Source organism: Zonotrichia leucophrys, chromosome 6 (genome assembly GCF_028769735.1).
Source record: "Zonotrichia leucophrys gambelii isolate GWCS_2022_RI chromosome 6, RI_Zleu_2.0, whole genome shotgun sequence".
NCBI lineage: Eukaryota > Metazoa > Chordata > Aves > Passeriformes > Passerellidae > Zonotrichia > Zonotrichia leucophrys.
Window position 1 is genome coordinate 7,296,354 of NC_088176.1, and position 22,154 is coordinate 7,318,507.

General features: G+C 38.3%; 1 protein-coding gene across 3 annotated transcripts in view; it reads right to left on the bottom strand.

The window, feature by feature from the left end:
- The window catches only part of ATRNL1 (attractin like 1), a 440,678-nt gene that overhangs the window by 78,904 nt on the left and 339,620 nt on the right, over nucleotides 1-22,154 (bottom strand). The window contains exon 28 of one of the 3 annotated variants that reach the window (XM_064716243.1): nucleotides 6,540-8,394. The exons of the other annotated variants lie outside the window; for them this stretch is intronic. Within the exon in view, the coding sequence (XP_064572313.1) occupies nucleotides 8,335-8,394 (60 nt within the window). The 3' untranslated portion in view covers nucleotides 6,540-8,334. Of the gene's footprint in view, nucleotides 1-6,539; nucleotides 8,395-22,154 lie in introns of those variants that run through there. 3 annotated transcript variants of the gene reach the window in all.

Sequence of the window (22,154 nt, forward strand, 5' to 3'; positions counted from 1 at the left end):
ACCAAATGTCTTCAAGTTAACCAGTTTAAGAAAAAAGGCTTTGTAGTAATTGCACACTCAGCTGGGCTCTTTGTAATTCTGTCTCTAATGGCCCTTGGAAGTCCCTTGACTCCTAGAATTCTGCACAGGCATCAGGGACTGGATAAAAGGGATGCAATCCTGCTGGTGAAAATGCAAAACTGAACAGAATCAGTTCCTTGCCATCCTTTTTCAGAGGCTTTATATGTGCAGGGTCAAAAGAACAAACGACAAGTTGCTCACTATTTGCATTCCTTAATGAACTGCTGGAGGCAATTGGGACATTGTAATAATGAAAACAACCTAAACAGAACATAATTTAAAAGAATTTTTTTGCTTGTGTTTTTTAATAGTGGGGTTAACACCACAGACACAGAAACCATGCCCTTCTATTTTGAAAGTGCTTTTACAATGACCTTTCCATCCTCAGAGACACATTTTGTATGCCAGGCAACTTAGGAAAGGATCAACATTCTCTCTTTTGATTTACAATTAATTTGTGTTATTTTCAGGTAAGATAATATATTTAAAACAGGCCTTATGATGTTCTCCTCCCTCTTGCATTTCAACATTCAGTAGCCACAGGGATTTTGCAACCACCTTTCCCAGAGATTCTTCTTTCTAACTTTTCATTTCAGAGGCAGGAACTGTACACCTGCAGTTAGGGTAAAAGTCAGCACTAAAAGCAGAAATTACATTTCTTTCTTCTATATGAATAATAAATAGAATAAATACAGGATTAATGTCACAGTGCTTTCCCTACTACTATGTCTGAATTTCCCCAGAGGCAAAATGAATTGTGATCTTTTTCCTTTAACAAAACAAGCCAAATAACACAACCCCCCTGAAAAAAAGCCAAAACACAAAAACTCCATCAAAAATATCCTAAAAAAATCCCCAAAAACCTAACCACAAACATCACATAAAAAACCACCAAACACTCACCAAAATGAGGATTTTTTTAAAATGAGTTAAATCCTAGAGATGTGGTCACAGCACTGAGCCTGACGGAGTTCAAGAATATTAAACAAATCTCCTCCCACCATCCCCCAATATAATTTAAAATCTTCCAGTGTTGTGCTTATTTTTCTTTTGAATAGTGTTCTCTGGAGATAACAGTGGTTTCCCCACACAAATCTTTACAACTGTTTTTTTTTTTTCTTTCAGTATTGCCAAATAGAACTGTTCTGTTCCAGAATATACAGGAGGAACCACTCTGGATACTCATCTCTCCCTGGAACTGAAACAAGGTGCTGCCTGCAAGGGGCCACTTAGAGAAAGACTTTCATCTCCCCCAGCTCTCCCTGAAGCTGTTTCTGCCCCTGCTCAAAGCACAGGAGACCCCCAGCTCGGGGCAATGCAACAAAAATCAAAGGTGGTGGCTTTGCTAAAGGAGGACAATTCCTCATAAGCTTTTCAGACAGGCAAGTTTTTTATATTTTAGCCTTCCTTGACATATTTCTGACTCCTCTGTCTGGGACTGACATGGCTGCTGAGCACAGGAATCATTCCTGATGTGCCTATCAGGAACCTGACAACAGAAGGAATTAAAATAGGAATTAAAGTTAAATTCTGTAGGACATAACTGAACTGATCAAAAAGGGCACATCTGGTTAGAAATATTCTGCAAGGTACTAAGAAATGAATCAAAATTTTAAATGTAGATATATCTTTTGTTTTACAATAATGTAATACAAAAAAATATGAAACTATCCCCCCCTCTGATCGAAGTTATTAACAATGATTCTTTATCAGCTTTCATTTTTAGCCAAGATGACCACAGAAAATCTTCATCATTTTTTTCAGCTGCTCTGGACTGTAAACCAAGACAATTGAACCATTTTAGCAGCAAGGCTGGGTGCTCAGGGAGGAACTCTCAAGTACTATTATCCCTGATAGCATCAAACACTATAGTTTGTGCTGTGTGTAGCAGTTTTGAAATGTGTCACAGAGATGGAGTGATTCATACTTTGTATTTTTCTTGACAATAGATGTTAATATTTTCTGGTATTTAGAGTGTCAGCTTTTTGACAACTTATATTGCATTTTGGGCTTGTTGGCGGTTTTTCTTGTGTTATCTGAAAACTAAATTGTGTATGACTTGGTACAAAATGAAGCCAATCACTTGACTACCACTTCTAGCCTCTCTTCTTGTGGATACTTTCACAAAGTAAATATTCTTGTGAGAAGGCAATGAAATCTTGGGGGGTGGGGGTGAGGGGATGAAAGAGAAAAATGGGGAAAAAAAAGGATCACAAAAATGTTTGCATTTCAGTCTGAACAATGAATTTTGAAGGTGGTTTTCTTGAGGAGACAATGCAACATCTGCTAAGTCATGGTCATTAAAGTACTTCACATCTTGTTTTCATACTCTCATCTATAAAAATCCTGCTATGCAAGATCTAAGTTAAGACATAAAATAACACAATGTCTTCCTCTGGGATCTCACCTCAGAAAATTCAAAAGTAATGCTTAAATTGCTTAAGCAATTCCTGAAAATTGGGTAAAAACTTCCATGGAAAAGTTGGGATAGAATTTATGTGGACATATGCTTCCCCCGAATTTTCGTGTTAACTTCATAGTGCCCTCCAAGGCCCCATGCAAAGCTTCCAGGTAACACTAAGCTGTAACACTAAACAATAACTGTGCCTGGGGAAAAAAATATCACAACATTCAAGTTTGACTTTTGCTCTTTTAAAAGCTACACTTTACCCTTCTTGCTAGGAAGGAGCAAGACCAAGTCAGCTGCAAGGCTCTGAAGCACATACCTATTTTACCATAGCTAAGAACTTCTCATACAATGTTAAGGGGTTGGAAGGGAGCTTAAAGATTTTTGAAGCATTGTTGAAGAGCAACAGAATACGAAAGCTCATACAAAGGAGAAGTGTCAAAATGTGACATTTCAATAACGAGGAGGGAGCATGGCTTGTTACCAAGCTCAATACACAAAGGAGAAGAATTACAGACCAATTCCAGAGCTGCAGCCTGGTCTTACACCCCCTAAAAGAATTTGCCTTCAAAGCTGGCTGTGACATGCCAGGACCATGTGGGACAACAGAACAAAGGGACAACGAGACTGGCAGAGCTGCCGTGTTTGGTCCTGGTGTTAAGAGCCTTTCACAGGTCACGTTTTGCCTGCAGAAACTCTGCAGGAGAAAATTACCTCTCTCAGGCTCTCACAGCACACCTGCTAATGTGATGAAGGAAAATCTTTCCCTCAATCCCAAAGGAAAATGATCCCCTGCAGATCCTCTTGCTCTTTCCCTCTCTCCCCTTCCTCCCACATCAGGCAGCAATAGCAGCTCATGAAAGTGTAGTGGCTGCTCCCACCAGAAGAAGTATTGGACATTTACCCATAAAAGTTCATCATGTGACCACATTTACAGTAACAGACTTCTACAACAAGAATACACACAGTAAAAGCAGGTTCCAACTTCCCCCTTCCCAGGAAGGAAAAGAGATCTAGTAGGATAAGAGATTATTACAAAAAAAGTTATGACCTGGTGATTTCTCTGATATCTCTTCTCTAACAGCTGATGCTGGAAAAGTGAAGCTGAAGAGATGCAGGGTAAGTAACAGCACTGCTTAAAAAATCAACCCAAAGATATTAATTACATGAGGTCAAAATCATGGGAGAGGGTTAAGGGAAAGGCCTATAACATACTAACTTCATCCCTGAAGCCTAAAAAGGCTTTCTGTTCCAGAAAGACAAAAGATTATTGCAAAACTTTTCCAGTTTCAGTTGTCTCTGCACAGGTCAGACACACAAACACACAAAAGAGAGAAAAAAAGGCAAGATAAGTAAGATTTGGGGGATCAGTGACCACTACATACCTCCAGGAAAGAAAAATATTATCCACAGCAGAAAAACACCTCTATATAATCTCTGAAATTGTGGAAAACAACTGGAAATTATATGAAGATAACTGTAAAAAACACACTTTGAAAATAGCCTAATTTATGAGGCAGGCTTTGTAGAACAGAAAGATTCTCATTAACTATGTCCAGTAAAAAGAACTAAGAAGAATAAGATGCCTCAATGGGAAGGCTGTGATTGCACACAAACAGTCCTAAGACATCTCAGTTTGCAAGAGTGATTCTGTAATTTGGCTAATTTAAAACCATAATTTCCAGAGGGGGTTGTTCTGTCCAGCATTAAGCTCATGCAGGGTCCAAGGCTGTAACATGTTTGTAATCCAGGACTGGTGGAGATGATGCTGTGACTAAATCCTGCAACAGGCATCATGTGAAAGCAGAGTTCTACTTAGTGGGAATCCAGTGAACACATCCAGCTGAAATCCAGGCAATTTAGCCTTTTCTTGGAGCATAGGTGCCATAGCTGTAGGTCTCAGCTGTCACTTCAGAAAAAGCATGGCCCAAGCCTGGGGACCAACTTCCTCCACACCAAATACTGAAACAAAAGAAAAACTAACAAAAAACCCCAAATAAACCTCCCCTAAAATAAATAGCTCCAGAAGCAAAATCTCTTACACTCTGCTTGCCAGCAGAGCTTGGTGCTCTAATTTCCAGTCTGCCAGGATTTTTTTCCTGCTGCACTTCTGACCACTGGCAACCGCAGTGCCCAGCACCGAGTGAGGGACTGTGTCAAACTCGCAACATCGACATTGTCATGATAGCTGTGTCTCTCTCCTGACACTTACAGTTAAACCCTACAGTCTGAAAAGGACCCAGAGCCCCCAAGTTTTTCTGGGTAACTGTTTCAGGCACCAAAGAAGAAATTCCACAGTCACATCACCCTGTGAGCACCCTGTTCTGACCTGTGAAGACAAAAGCTGTTGCAATTTTTTTTCCAAGTCTTCAGCCTTCATGAAGGCATCCGTCTGCTTCATCAGACATTACCGAGATCACATGAACACAAGGTTACCCTTAAAATTAACTTTACCATTTGTCATACACATCCTCTGATGCCCGCAGCACAAGGTGCTGTTGCTTTAGGCTCTATTTTAACAATTTTTTCCAAGTGCCGCCTCTGTAGAAAAAGTCTAATCTTTTATACAATAACTACTACTACTTGTGGCATTATGGCACCCATATCTGACTCATCCTGCATAAAGAAAAGGGCAAATCTCCCTCATTCAATAATTTCTGCAAAAAGCTCAGCTGCTTGCTCTTGAGGCAGCTCCTCTTTTAGAAAGAGATGCAGTTTTGATCAAAGACTTCCACTAATGGAAAATCTATCATATTCCCTGAATGATGCATTCCAATAATAAAATACTTTGGCTTCTGAAAATGTGCATCATCTTTCCTGATCAAATTCTCTGACTTTCAGGCTCAGCCTCAGGATCTTGTTATGTTTTGTCTTCATGATAAATGAATCCCCAATACCAAGCATCTACTCTGTGTGGAGTAGATACGTCACCCCTTGCACTTATCTTTGAGAAACAAAGGCAAATAGAAGAAAACAGGAGCAAAAAGAAAGCCTCCATATAAATCTGTTTAAGGTTGGCTCAATGTTTTTAGACAAAAAATGAGTCTCATCTTGCATCATCTCCTAAGCAAGAGTCAAGTACAGAAGTTCAGATTTAAAGCCAAAAGGGAGATTCTTTATGTACCCACTCCTCCCCCGCAAAAAACCCAACCAAAACCAAACAAACAAAAAAATAGGATCTAATATAAGACTTTTTATCATGTCCCTTCTATGTGAAGATAGACCTATCAGAGCTGATTGAAGTAAAGAACTTCTGAGCACATCCACCAAATGGGAAATACAAGGGGAAATCCTCACATGCAGATTATCTAGGAATTCTTTTTCTAATGTTCCTTCAGAATTATATCATGGATTTACAGCACTCTTAATTATGTAGAGTAGTAGTAAATAAGCATGAGAATTTCTATCCAAGTGAGATGAAGCTACACAAGTGACCAAGGAGGTAAACACACAACACCATTTTGCCAACACAACAGTACTACTGACGCTTAAAACAAGGTGAAAAAAGGTGGATATGAGGAATATCTGGAAAACACATGGAAAAGGAAACATCTTGTGGTCTTATTCTGACTGTTATTCATCTTTTGGGAGCAGCAACACATCTTTAACAGAGTATGGTAACTCCAGCATCAGAGGAACAAAGCACCAAGCTGGACTGAAAGAGCCACATACCTGACCAGCAAACTTTTCCACTTCACATCTTCAGCAAAGTGTTCACTACAACCACACAGAAAATAACTCTGTAAAATGAGCAAATACTCCCCTGATGGCCCAGAAACAGAGGAAGCCCCAGTCTTAGGAAAAGCTGCAGAGGCACACAAAAACATTAACTGACATGGATGAAATTTTCAATATCAGAAATGCTGCACAATTTTAATGGTGGCCAATGGAGAGGAGAACTTAAGTTCACATAGATATTTCAAGTTAATTGATTACTGACTTGGTTTTGAGCATGATCACTGTAAAAACACATTGCTTTGGTCAAGCCAGACATATCTTCTGGTATTTTGTTTTCTGATTTGAGAAATACCCTGGTCCTTTTTGCCACACACACACTACTCAGTAGCAAAGCATTGGTAAGGGTTTCTTTTATTTGGTCAGTAAGAAAACAGCATCAGTACATTAATAACCAAAGATAATGCAGTTGAACTGTCCAGCACCTAGATATCCCATGTTCTAGCTTTCTTTATGTATACACACATTCCAGCAGTCTCAATGCATTTTTACAAGTTGGTAGCAGCTTATTTTAACAATTTGCACACACAAACACACACACACACATATCTCAGCAGGAATTATTTTGTATTATTCAGCCCAGCAAAGAAAACCTGCAGTAACTGGCATTTCCAGTAGCCATGCACAATTTCTATGAACAGTTAAGGTCAGATTAGAGGGAGAGAGGAAGAGACACAGGGAAACACAAAGAGAAAAGCAAGCAAAGCCACACATTGAAGACAGGCTGTTGTCTCTCAGTTCTTCAGGTGAAAAGCTAAGGGCTGGTAAGAGGCAGTTGTCCATATAATCATATGGAAAAGTCTCCTTGGCTAAAAACAGCATCTAGAACTGCATTTGTAAAGCTAGACCAGCTGGGAGGGAAAGAAAATAAATAGCTGATGAAAAACTCTAAGTGGCAGAGCATTTTCAGGGGAACTAATATATCCTTATCTGGGGAGTCTAGGCTCACCTAAGCTACCCTGGAGGATGCATTTTTTGATGAAAGAGTTTCTGTTCAGGTCTGTCCTTTGAGAATTGTGGTGACTACATGGGCTTGGGGTCACATTTAGAACAGAGATACTGTAAATTCTTGCAGACCTACTGAAGCAAACCTAGATGGAGGGTTTGGTATGACAACAGGGGAATTACGAAATTACCCAGGACAGTGAAAAATCACTAAACCTCGCTCCACGTGGACTGATTCAAGGAAAGACAAAGGCAAAGTGAGCCCTTTAACTTTGGTACAGTATTTCTCTATATGCAGTAATTTTTTTTTACACATTAGCAGAATTACTTAGGTAACCAACGTGGTTAGGCAACATGTCTTTATACAGACACACTTTGAAGGTCAGCCTTAGCAAACACTGTGGTTCAAGTCATTCTAAGATATTAAACACAACTGGTCTAACAGAGCTGCAATTTATAATAAAGTGAAAATAAGGACACTTCAGGAGGTGAAATAATTAAATGTATAATCAAGTTTCAAGTATTGAATATTTAGTCAGGAAATGTACAAAGATATCCTCCTATTGACTTAACACAGAGGTTCAAGGTAGAAATCTGTTAGAATGCCCAGGCAGCCGTGGCTGACCACATTGTGAATGTCAGCTCATTGACTGAGGTACTGAACTCTTGCCATTTTAAACTTAGGCAAGTCATTAGCCATGAAGAAAAGCTAAGACTATTAGTTAACTGCCTGTTCAGTTGCAGGTACAAGCATGGTACAATCTGATCAACCAAGCATAAATATTTTCTGCATTTTAGAGCTACACATGACATACAGAAACCCCAGAGGTGCTAACATCATTGCAGAAACTATGTAATTAAAATTTACTAATATAACTTGCAAACAAAAAGCCAAAGAACCATAAAAATGTGTGTGAGGCTTTTGGGGAGTCCCAGGAGACAGGTAAGGGGTACAAGCACGTGACATTCCACAGTATTGAGGGAGGCTGGCTGCGTGCCAGTGTCAGCCACTTAACTGCAGCCTGCAAGAATTCAGCTGCAAATCTTTGCTTCCTTTCTGTCTTTCATATCTTTGCAAGGCAAAAGGCAAAGACAAAGTCTTTCAGCTGGAGTTCTTTCATCCAAGAACATTCTTCATCCAAGGCCAAAGGTTCACCATGTCCTAAAAGGCCTTTGGATCTGCATGTTCAGTCATCTTCATCCAAACGTATTTCTTTGGGAGCATTATTCAGTCCTTGTTGCCGATCCTAAAAGAACACCAATAAAAACTATCTTCATTCCTTCAAATACAATCTTCAATGGCTTTATCTCTAGGACCACTGTATGAGAGCATTGTGTCGAAGGTGAAAAATGGATGCAGAGGTATTTCAATTAAAACCACAGCACATTGAAACATTTTTCTATTGTTTTTGAGGCTGAGTTTTGGTCAACTCTCTAGCTAAGTGTTCCCAAGGTGAAATCGGCTTTCTGGAAAACCACACATATAAACACAATATTTTTTCCCCTGTGCTGACAGCTGTTTAAAAATACTACCTGTTGGCTTTCCTGGGACAATATTTCTAAGGGGCTAAGAATTGTGATATAAGATCCTATCAGTATATTACACAAGTACAAAGTACTTTGAATATTAAGCTCTAGAATATGAGGAAGTTCTGTATCCACTTAAATTGCTTTACTGGAGTAGGAAGAAGCAAAGTTTTCTCTGGGAGGAAACAAGCCAGTTATTTAATGGGGCACGATAATGCCATAGAACACAAAGCAAAAAGCTGCAATTGTAACTTGTGATTGTCTAAAATAAAAGAGGTGCAAGCTAATCTTGGTTTCAAAGAAATACCATTCTTTCACCTCTCCATTGTTATTCCATATCATCTAGCTCACTTACATTTTCTCCAAATTCCTTTCTTTTATATATCTATATGTTTTCCAATCCTTTCTGTCCATCAAAAAATTTTTTTCCAGAGTCATCTATTCACCTCTTCCTTTCTTCCTTCTGTTGTTTTTCTCTTAAAGTAGCCTGTCCCTGCTACTCTTCTTTTCAATTCCATGAGGCCCTACAAGATTTTAGTCTTGGCCTTCCTCTCAGCATCACTCACAACTCTGTTTTGTTCTCCAGAGTCTCTCTGCCCATTTGGGATATCCTGACCCTTTTTAGCCTAATTCCCCACAGTCACCTCCAGTTCTTTGCTTTCTAATTTTTTATTCTTCACTTATCTTCCTATCCCTCTTTCACCTAAAGCCATTGTAACTTCAGTTTTATTTCTTCTTTTCTGGATGTTACCAAGGTTCTGCTATTGCACCACCCTGCCAGACTCAGTCACAAACTGTTTTTAGAATAAAGGATCAATTGTGCCTTGTTCTAACAGCATGAAAAGACCGAACTAGAGGAGAGTCAATCTTCAGCATATTTTTCAACAGTAAACAAAACAAAACACCACAAAACCTTTTCCTTAAAAGTAATATGTTCAGTTTACACTATTTTTTACAAGACTTGAAATAATTAATTTTATTACTGCTGTATCTGTAGCTTCTGAAGGACTTCCATTAAAAAAAAACTCACTCCAAAGCAAATTACAAGTTTTGATGGTTACAAGAAAAGCACAAAACATGCTCCTGTCTTAGCTAAACGAATCACAAGTGAGAAAAAGTATATTTCAACCCTAATATTTTAAAGTCCTCAGTTTTCAAGGCAGCTGTGTAACCATTAGTGTTCTGACTCACAGGGGCATACACAAACCTGACCTGAACAGAAGAGCAGACTGTGCAAGAGCTTAATCTATACCTGACTTGGAACTCTTCTGAGTTAACACTGTTTGGTCAGAATAGTAAAGGAAGGGAAGAAAAAAAAAGGAAAGCCAATCTCAAGAGGTGACCACTTGAATGCCATTAAAATGCCACTCATTACACTAAAGACGTAAAAGCAGGCAGGAAGGTCATCTCAGTAACTTCTAGACAATTTTGGGTGGGAATGGCCAGCAGTGACAAGTGTTTGGTACTTTGCAGATTTCAAACCAGTAGGAAATTGAGAAAAAGCACAAAATTCTGCATCAGTTTGTGATATTTTTTCCTATCAAAAGTAATTACTTGATCTCAAACTAGAAGCCATTTCCCCTGCAATGAGAAACAGGTCAGATAAAGGATATTTATGATGATTACTTTTTCTTTGGATGGAATGTAATCAATACCCCTCATTATGTTAAAGCAAGATGATGGGGAGGAAAAAGGTGCTGAGGTGAATTTAAAGGCACTGAAGGGTTTAGAAATCAAATCTTTTATAACGTTAACTTTTTGGAAGATGTTAACAAGTCATACTAGCTCAAACAGAAGCTTCCTATTGACTCTCTATTCTGCCTTAAAGGCTCAACCAAAACAGATAGCAGATTTTAGATCTGATAAAACTCAAATGGGATTTGGTTTTTAAAGTTTAATAATTCTATAGTGTTCTTTGTTCTTCAGCTTTTAATGTGTAAACTAGATTTCTGTGTACCAGAGTCAATAAAAAACTTCTAGCTGAAAGGGGATAGTGATATAAGGTTCCATGTACCTTATTGTAAAACCAAAAATCATAAGCTTGTTTTAACATCAAAATAAATTTAAAGAGAGAGATTAAAGTAGACTGTGTTAGCAACAGGCTGAAGGAAGACTGAAGGCAAAAAAGAGAGCATGCTCTTAAATATTTTTTTCACAACAAATTTGAAGCCTATCAGATTTTGAACCTAGTATAACATACAAGTTAGGATAATTTTCTGGATGCTAAGGCCTTCCTAAATTTATTCATAATCAGATCTAAGCTGTTGGTCTCTGTCCTGGCACTGACATTAAATAGTCCTCAGTTTTCCCCAGCTGACTTCTGAAAAACAATAAAATCAAAAGGTGCCAACAACAAGCTTGGTGCTGGGTCAGTGTTCTCCCTGCAGTGTAAAAACAAACTGAAATGCCATGAAGTACTTGGAAGCACTCACAAACAATTTTCTCAGTGTTCCCCCTTCAGCACTGGAGGTGGCTGTGGGTCAAGCCAGTGCTAAGACAAATCTGAGTTTTACAGCTGTTGAAATACTTACACCACACCAGATTTTTAAATTATGTCATAGCAGTGCAGTTATTACTTGCCTGCCACGGGATCTGCTGATGGCAGTTGAAGTTCTTATTCATCAAGGGGCCCAAATAATTGAAGCAATCCATCTGCTCCATGCACTCCCCCTCTGCCTACCCTGTGATTGCTTATTGCCATGTGATTTTTGCCAGTGATGCCATACCTGAGCAATTGGTGGCCTGTTGGATCTCCTGAGAACTATGCTGTGATGGAGCAGAGGGAACGAAAATATTCCACCTGTTCCAAGCTCTCCCTTTGCAAAAACCTGATGGGATGTGAAATTTGGCAGCCACTGTCATAACTGATCAAGCATTTGCCAGACTCTTGCATATTTCCTGAAGGCTGCTGCTGTTTTTCATCATGAATTCCAGATAATTGAAATAATTGACCTGCTCTAAGGCCCTGCTTTGACTCCAGCATTTTCAGCATTGGGACATTTGCCTATTGTCATGTTTGGTTAAGAGCAGCAGAAGCATTAATAACTCTTTCACAACATGTCACAGCACCACAGAGAAATCTTTTTTGCACAGTTTGTGTTACTGAGCTGCCAGACACCCTTCTGCTCTCTGCCCTCACCCCATGGCTCAAAAATGCACATGCAAAATCCACCCAAGTGTTAGAAAGGTGTAGGAAGAGGAAATGAAGGAAAGCATGCAAGCAGTTTTGCAAGCAGGCTGATAACGTGAGTCCCCTTACTGCTCCCATACAATGAGCAATTTAAACACTCCAGTGCTCTGTTGCTTAGATGAACTTCCATTAAGGTTTTTTTTCAGTAGTTTAAGGAGCCTACAAATGTTTTACAGAGGATCAAACACCCAAACTTACACTTTTCACCACTTATTATGTTGCTAAAGGACAGACTTGCCTGTTGACTGATATACAGATTTTTAGAATAGTCCAATTAACTGTACTAGCCATAAAAAGCTTTGATGTGTTCTTCTGCTGAGGGGTATAGATCTTACTTGCAGTCAGATTATATTGCTCACTTTTATTTGAGAAGAACAAAAGTACCACATTCCCTCACTAGATCACATCCCACGCCTGAATTTACTGTATTCATTTCAAGGAGGGATGATCAATTGTGATCATTGCTCTGCTTAGACTCTGAGCAGGTCACAGACTGACTGACAGTGGCTCTGGAAGTCTTTCCAACACTTTCATTAAGATCTAACATTTCTGCAGCTGTACTTTGAGGCACTCTGTATTTTGCCCTGCACAAAATACAGATATAGACTTATTTTTAAAAGACCACTTCTGACACATCATCTACTTCTAACAATGTTCAACTTTTCTAAAGTCCAGGTTTTTCTTTATCTGTAGCCTTTTCTTTTCAGCTCTTTATCTTTAAACAGATAACACTGAAACGAACAAAGAGAAATGCTGTTTTTAAAGGGAAAAATCTGCCAAATCTTGTAACATATACTGCTAGTAATGATCTCAACAATATTAAAGTTACAATTATCTACCCACCTTAATAAAATTCTGGAGTTTTAAAAAAAATTTCAATGTAAATGAAACCAGTCTAGTAAGTCAAAAATGATCTATTATGAATAACAGTTTACAGGTAACTATGTGATACAAAGAACAATTTTTTCTTATCGTGCATCAAGCTTTTTAGACTAGGAACTGCTCATTGTTTCTTGAGTAAAAAGGTTTGATGCATATTAGTATAAAGATAAATCCTGACATCCAGAAGAAATTTAGGTTTCCATCAAAAATGAGAATTGATATATGCAGAGAGGGACAAAAAGTCACGGCAGTTCTGTGGCCCAGAGAGAAGCTGAGACCCTTAGGGGTTCCCTTCTGAACTTCAAGTTCTTGTAGCAACACAACACATTTTTTCCCATTGAGAAACACCTTAATTAAAAGAAGAAGCTCACCTAGTGGTAGTTTCAGATTTCAAATTTCGAGAGAACAGATTCTCTTGGAAGACTCAATACCCTGCTCCAGTGAGTCTTTGTCAATCATCACTTACTTGAGGTAAAAAGATGACAGAAAGGACACTGCTGTATTTATGTGCACAACTGTGGGGTGAGAGAAATCCACCTTTTGATGAAATAGCTTTCTTTTTTTACGTACACTGGTGATGATTGATTGTAGAAAATTCAAAAGGGTGACTTTACAGATAATTGGCCCTGACTAACAAAAGCAAACAACGTTGCAGCTTTTTGTCAGCAGTGGGATGCAATTATGCACCATTAATTAAACTGGCATGCCAATGAAAGGTCAGATAACACAACATGAAGAAGAAAGTAGTTCTGTACTTTGTTATTGCTTGAAAATGTTTGTGCTTATATAGCACTCTTGGAGTGGGAGGAAACCACTCTTCATTTAAATAAGGTGAAAATTTGGAGTGAGATTCTAGTCTGGCTTAAATACAAGAACATAAAACAAAATAAAGGTGAGGGAACTAAGGAAGGTGTTGCAAACTTTAAGGTAATCCTTTCATCCTGCAGTGGCATGTCTGCTCAGGAATGGGGACATCAGACAGAAGGCAGAACATTTTCACTTAGTAGGGGGTCAGTAACCTTGCAAACACTAATTTAATTCAAAACAGGAGACCTAACTTTCCTTATGACTGCATACACTTTTATTAAGATAATCTACTGCTCTCAATGCTATTTTTATTCCTTGCCTTCTCCCAGTCACCAGTCTGATTGCTCTCAGTGCCAACATCTCAGGAAGTAGATTTGCCATTTGTGATGCTATGCATCACAAAACTTGAGTCACAATTAAGAAAAAGAACCAAAAAATCATCTTTGTTAGCAGTAAATAATGTTTTTCCCAAGAGAAGTCACTTTTAGCTGGATTCTTCCCCGACCAACAAGTCCCTTCCCCCCAGTTGCTTTATTTGCAGAGGCTAATTTGGCAGTCAATGATAAATGGCTGCAAGCTTTGTGTCTTTGTAGATGTATTCCAAATAACCCAGTAAATAAAATACACAGTAACTTATGATATCATCTCTGCATGCAATATATATGGCTTTTCCTGGTTCTTTCAATTTTTCTTAATTGATTAGAAATAAATATGCAACCTTGAAGGCCAAAAGCTTCTGAAGTAAAAGGCACACAGTGTTCTAATGTTTATCACTAATGGAGTCAACTGTGTCTCTTTGCCAGGATGAAAGAGACTTACAAAGATATTCCAATACTGCTGCTTCCTCTCCCAAAGTGGAATTGAGACTTGGCAACAGGCAAAGATGGGCAAAATTGTGCCAAAGAACAGCTCAGGGACGTGCCTTCACCTTGGCAGGCTGGAGTTGGGTTAGGTGATCTGAGCAACAGCCTTTGATTGCTCAAGTTCCTCAAGGCTAGAAAGTCTGGGGTCTTGGCAGGGATGGTGGTGGTGTTCTTTAAAAACAACAACAAAAAGCAAAACCAAGCAAAACCCCAACAAAATCCCAGCCAGTTTACCCCTATCTATCCATACTCAGATACATTGCCCTGTCTTTCCAAAAAGAACAGCAGTTTTTTTCCAAAAAAACACAACAGTTAAATATTGAAGTGATTAGATTGTTTACAAAGAACAGAAATTAATCAAAACTATTTTCATTTTCTTTCCAGTTTTTTTTAAGATTTCCCAGAGAAATCTTATTTTCAGCACTTCCATTTCCCCTGACATACTAAAAAGCCTGATTCTATGTCCTTTCCTCATGTTATTTTAACTTTTCACATAATTACAGAGAAGTTGCTAACGGTCATGCTGAGCACTTAAATCTAACTTATCAATAAGGCAAGTCAAACTTCCACAGCAAGTTAAGTTATGCAGGATTCATATTTCAATGCAGCACTACACCATCGTACTTGGTAACTTAAAGGCAAGCATTGAATTGCATGAAAATTTTTGAGAGAAAGTGAGGGAATCAGTGTAATGAGACTGTCTTTGAAAAAAACTAAGTAAAATAAGCATTGATAAAAATACCAAAGAATTGATGTTGAAAGTGAAATTAAGTCAGAATAAGCTAAGTCTTAATTCCTGGAGTTTAACTTGATGCAAAATCTAAGCAGAAGAGAGCTTGAAAACTAGGTTAACCTCTCTTTCACTTTGCATTTCTTTCTACATTGAAGTTGTGGGCTATTTTAAACCTGTGGTTTTGTCTAACTGCACATCTCAAATGGTAAATATCTCTTTCTTTTCAAGTCTCTCCAAGTTGCTGGAGAACACCTTTGATATTATTCACTGAATCCAGCCTTGTGCTTAGGCAGCGAATGCTACTCTCCGGTAATGGCTATCCTGAGTAGCTATAGCACCATTAACTTGTCTCAAATGCCCCATTTTTAGAGATTGTCCTTGTTAGGAGCAATTTTGAAAGAGTATAGAGGAGCTGAAAAGGACTGAGTATTTTAGATTAGGCTATTATAGTAAAATTGAGTATCCCAATCAAGTTCTTCGGTATCTAAACTGATTTATCACATCCTAGCCCTCCTGTGTTAAAAGAGGTCTGAAAAAAGTATGCTCCAGAAATTTTGTAGCATTTCATGTTAGGCTTCCTTCATCCCCACAGGTCAGATTCTGATTTAGATTTCATTATCTACTAGAAAAATAAAAAGCCCTCTACCTTAATATTATATTAGTATATCAAAGAGATGTGTCCAACATCTCTCAGGCTCAATCTAGTAGCCAGTAATTAGGAGACAATGGGAGTGATTTTGAGAGAATCCCTGATTGTTTCCAAGGTAAGGAAGCGACAAAGAAAAAGACGTTTGGGACATTCCTTCCAAGGCAGCTCAACTACCACAGCACCTCTTGCTGGGATACAAAGCCCAGATTTCCTCCCAGTTTCTCCTCCAGCCAGTCCCACAAGAAGCAAGCAGGCATTTGTGTCTGCCTTCCACCTCCCTGAAACCATGACTCATAAGATGAAAATGACCTTATTCCACTGTTGAAATTCTTGTACTGTATTCAGTTATTCAGTGACCAAGTAAAGAGGTACCCACCCCACACCACACATCATTAAGATATTTGAAAAAGCTTTCAAAATCAGGACCCTCAGTACAAACTGCTGAAGAAAAACAGAGGTAAAAAGAACCATACACAAATGATACTAATGGACCTAAATAAAACATATAGCCCTCCTGACTGCCACCTAGACAAGACTAATATTAGTGTTTTAATCTAGAGCTCTCTCAGAAGCAGAAAGTTCTATTTCTTACCATGAAAGAAAGGCTTTTATTCATATAAAGGTGAGCAAGGCCATTCTCCTAATTTGTAAGAGGAATTCTGCGTTCACATGGGCGAAGTAGGGCTCTGGGCCAGGACTCATGTTTAATAAGACAAGAGTGCATCTAATGGAATTTAAGGGTTTAATATTATGTAATTAACTTTTTGTCACCACAGATCAAAATAGTGAATGCAGGTCCTGTGCTGCAGCCAGAGGCAGGCGAGCAGGCCCTCGCTCTCCAGGGAAGCCCCTTGGACTCCAAGGGGGCTCCAAGCTGCTCAGTCCTGGCATTCTCTGCACTGTCACTGCAGTCACATCCTGGAGCATCTGTCCAGAATCATCTGGCAGTGGGATGGATTTCCTCCTCTGCAACACTGAATTCTAAGAAAGCCTTATTTAAATGTGAGGGAAGATGCAAATAGTTATTAGATAGCCTTACAAGAACATGTTTTGATGGTGCTTTTCATCATAATATTGCTGATGATTACTCCCTCAAGTCAATTCAGAAGAGGCTAGGACTTTTCACATGCAGCCAAGCAGCTTTCAAGAGGAAATGCAAGACTAAACATTCTGTTTTGAAATCCTGCATAATGATATGTATTATAGAATAATTTTTTGTTGTGTGTTTTTCAATTTAGCATGCATAATTTTCAGTTTTGCTAGCAATACAGAAGGCTTTAATGCTTACTTAATTAGTCTAAGCTTGGTAATTCAGCCAATGAAAATTAAAGTGTTTAAGTTATATTAATTGTAAACAATGTTAACAGTTAATTTTCTGAATGATGGAGCAACATAAAAACAAACTTGAGTAACACTAGGATTAATTAATTGATTAGCTAGTTTCTGTTGAGAATTATATTCAATAAGAGTCTGTCAATACAAATTGCTATCAATTGAAACTTTATGAAGTGCCAAGAATAATGGGTTCAGGTGCATACTAGAACTAGTTGTCATGAATGCCAATTTACTGCAGAGAAATGGATTGTTTATCACCTAATTTAATTTCAGACAGCTAACTCACTTGTAATAACTCATTTTAGCATTGAATTTTCAAGAACTTGAGTGTTGTTAGAAGCAGCAGCTTGCTGTAATAAGTTTGCAAATTTAAATTCTTCTGTAAATAATTTAAAGCAGACTGTAACTCAATTTTGCCATTGACTACTTGGAAAATATTTAGCAATTTTATTTACCATCCAGACACCCCTGTTCTTCCCACTGGCAGCATGTTTCATTACAAATGGCTGCCTACTGCTGCAGTATTAGACTTGAGTCTGTGCTTTTAATAACACTGGCATGGATGCAGTGTCCTCTGTTGCTTCTGGCTGACTCAGCCAAAACACTCTGTGCAAGTGCTTAATACACTTCAGGACATCTGGAGAGTTTGATGTCCAGATGCTGAAGAGGAAAATGCAGAGAAGGCTCACAGCAGACAGAAAGGACACAAAAGTCCTCTGGTTTGGGCCATGGGATGGGTTTAGTTCATCCTGTGCTTTCTCCATCCTCCCTCTGAAGTGTTACAGGGTATTTGATGGCAACTGGGAACAAGGAAAGTTAAGCAAAAAGCAGCTTACTTGGAGCCTTTGAAAAATTATGCAAAACATCAATTTCTTACAGGCTCTGAGGAAGCTGCCAGGTAGAAATAATTTAATACTATGGAAATACTTTCCCCTTCCAGATTTTCAACAGTCACTGAATTTCAGCTGCAATGCCTGAATAAAAACATGCAGTTACATTACAATGAAATAGTGAGATGGCATCATAATGTAAGAGTTTATGAATCTGCATAAAGCTTTACATCCAGGAACCATGTCAGTCCATGCCTACCACTGTAAATATACATTCCTGAAAATACTATCAGCCTTTTTTTTCTTTACTTTGCAAACAAGGCATTGAAACAAATCAATGTTCCAGCACACCTGCAATAGGGATCTGACAGAGCCCAGCACCTTGTACTCACAGCTGTCAAACACTACTGAGGGTAAAGGTTCCTCCCAGCTTCATGCACTTACTGCAGGTACCTCACATCAGGGTGCAGCATGCTTGTTAGTCAAGGCACATTTCAAAATAACCACTGTATTAACACTCCCCTGTAATCTGAGACTTCAAGGAAGATCAACCACACTTGCAAACAAGCAGCAATAAACTAAAATATTTAGAAATCCCTTTCAACTTTCCTTTAGTAACATAAATTATTTTGATAAAATAAAAAGTCAAACAGCAAAAGCTTTGAAATGCCACCTCAAAAATAGGTCAGACTCTTACTTCCTATCTTCTCCCTTACAGCATGAAAAGCTGTCTGTGCTTTGCCTCATGACTTCTCTCCTTATGGGAGCTTCTATAAATCATTTCTGTTAGCAAAAAGTAATCCATGGACTAAGCCTGTCCTAGAGCTACAGACTGAGCTTCCACTGGGAAGGTGCTGCAGGCTGAACACAGATGTTGACCAACCTAGTTAAAAATTGAACAGCACATAGGCAGCACTACAGCAGCACCACTGTTTATCAGAAATCACTCAAAACATCTTCCTAAGTAAAGAAGTATTTTAACTCCAGCTTCAAGTCAGACTAATAACATGACATTTTTCTTCAACTCAGAACTCTTCTTTTCTAAAGTCTGATATTTCCCTCCCCAAGAACATTAAATGGATTTTCCAGATTCACAGCTACAGTGACACAAATGAGGAGGTAATCAGAGATTTAATTTAGGATCATTACCCAAGCTAACACCTCACAAATCTCTGCTGACATGAATCAAATGGTTATTCCCACCTGTCAGCAAGAGTTTGATAGCTGAAAGGCAAGGGGAAATATGGTATTTGACATTTTCCTTCTAGCAGGAGGCTCAGTTACGAGTTTATAAATTTATTATAAACACACCAGGTCAAAAGAAAATTATCTATATTCAGTAAATCTAGATAATAGCTTAATAAATTTAAATTGGACTCCTCACCCCCTCAGTATGTTGGGAACTTAGAAAAAACTACTTACTGCTTCAGTTTTGAAATTGTTTTGAAGGGATTTTCTGTAAAGAAATATGTTCATACCTCATTAGTTAAACTGCTACAGCAACAGAATAAAAAAGGTCATATTTCAAAGTTGCAAGGCATTAGCACATGACTGAAAACCTATGAGTAGGTCTTGCTTTCAGTTCAGCACCAGAACTGACTGATCCAAATAGGAGTATACATCAAAATACAGGCAGGTTATAACAAATTGTATTTGTGATGAAGTAAAAGCTACTATATCTATTGCCATCCTATAACAACTGATACTCGAGCACATACAACCCATTACTTAAATCATTACATGGGAATAAAGTCTTTCTAATAAAGCTTTCAGATTATAAATGACAGTGATCTGTGTGAAGCTGTTATTTACCATTGATGGACACTCTGTACAACGTTAAGGAAGATGTATGCATCACAACACAGCTGAAAGCAAGGTCCTACCTAAACAAGGAATGCCTTCATTCCTAAGGGGGAGCTGGGAAACAGCAGACAAGTGCAGGGATGCTTTTACACAGATTTGTAAAATTATGATTATTTTTGACCAGAACCTTACCAAGAATGAAGCCTTAAAAAAACCACAGCAGTTTATGATCAACTCTCAGATTGCATCCTTAGGTACCAGTACTGGTCCACAAAGTAGGCAGAAAATGGGGAATTGCAGTGCATTCAGAGAAGAGCTCCAGAATAAACTGGAAATATGCTTTAAGTGTCAAGAACTCTATTTGCTTTACTGAACAATTTTTAAAAGACCATTAAATCAAAATCTACAAGTACCAGTAAAAGCTGAAGACTCTGAGACGTAATGGATGAAGGCAAGACAAGTTTAAGTGGCTCTTAAATTTATGACAGCTCAAGTTAAGGCATGATTTAAATAGACCATAAAAAACAGGTGAAAAGTATTAACCACTGGAAGAGTAGGAAAAAAAAAAAGCCCCAGCAACAACACAACCAAAAAGCAAACAACTGTTATTTTACTGATACCTAAGTCCAAAACCAAATAAATTCTTGTTTACACATAGATACACAAATACACATAGATGTACAAATACACAAAGAAACTTTTACACATTCAGAATTTACTGCAGTCTAAAAATAGTTAATGACTTCAGTGTTTCTCTCTTAGAGAAGTACATGCAGGAAAACAAAAGTAAGCATTCTTCTGCTCAAGTTTCCTATGGAACAATGAAAAATTCAGGATTAATTAAACCTGGTCAAAGTACAGTTTTGTAACCTATTTCTATTATATTTCTAGAGGGAGACAAAGTTTTTGATTCTGAGTTGAAGGGCAATTCATGAACTCCACATTACTTCAGTATAACTGGATTAAAGGCTTGGACATCACTCAGTGCAGAGATTATAAAAGCCATCCCCATCTTCTGTCTCCCAGGACAGCAGCTGAGGTCACACGTCATTTTTCCACCAAATTTGTTGAGTTCAAGAACCCTTTTCTCTACAATAGCAGAGTCACAGTTATGGCAGAAAATGACAAGAGCACCCTATAGCCTCACATTCGGGTCACAGAAATGATTCTCTCCCTGCTGGCTGATGGCAGCCTGGCACACCCATCCCTTCTTTTCAGGGACTGTCTGAGGCACTGCACAAAGGGGAAATGCAGCAGCCCTCTCTCTGATTTTTGAGAGCAGAAGCACAAGCACAACTCCAGGAGATCATTTTCAGATGTAAATCCTGATTTGACAGAATCAGCTTTCTGCTGTGTTTGAGGTACTTTTGAAGAGGCATCCCTTTTCAGTATTCCCTCTTGGCTCTGCTCCACACATGGCTCGGGATTCAGTTCTGAGTCAGGCAGCTAAAAATGGATTACTACAGCAATAGGCAATACAATAGCAAAATCTTCTGGGAGAAATGTATCCCAATACTTTATTTTGCATTTTTAAATTGACAACATATTTCTGAATGAGTTCTAGTTAAGCCTTGTATTTTTAGGAGAAGCTGCAGTAATTACTGGGCTATATTTTACTGCCTCTCAGGCTGAAAGCCATATCTAGATGGGAAGGACCAATATAAATACTGTCACTTACGAGTAGGTCACTGGATAAGGAGCAAAAAAACCTGGGCTTGCTTCCAATTTTTCTCTGTCAGTATTTCTGTGTGCAAAGTGGGATGGATATCTACTAATACATAAGAAGCATTTCTAAACCTAAACATGAAATAAACATCATTTACTATGGAATGTTTTAAATAGCTACAAGGCTACTGAAATACTATAATATTTGCTTTCCCTCAAAGGTCCTCATCTGCATTGTGAAGATTTTATTACTTAAATTATGCAAAGCTATCAATCAGCAAAAGCACATTCACACTTCAGGGAGCCTGACTCCATACCCCACAGACACTTCTGTTTATAAAAATTACTCTTAGATAATAGTGAAATAACCTCACTTTGTTAATTATGACACTTCAGACAATCTGGAGCATTGCAATCATTTCAAGCACTTCTGAAGCCACACCCTTAGAACAGTGATAACTCAGCTTCACATTGTAAGGAAGGAAAGTGAACTGTAACGGTGTTAATTTTCTCTGAACATGCAAACACATCAATGGGATGCTTCAGATAGTATTCATTCAAAAGGAATATTTGTTCCAGTCCACAGTACATCTTTTATTCCTTCCAAATTGCTGCTCTGAATCTGTCACCTGTAGAAATACCTATGACTCCATTTCAAGTACTGCTGAAGAAAAATTACATATCTTTTCAAATACAATGTCTGTTTAAACAATACTGAAATTT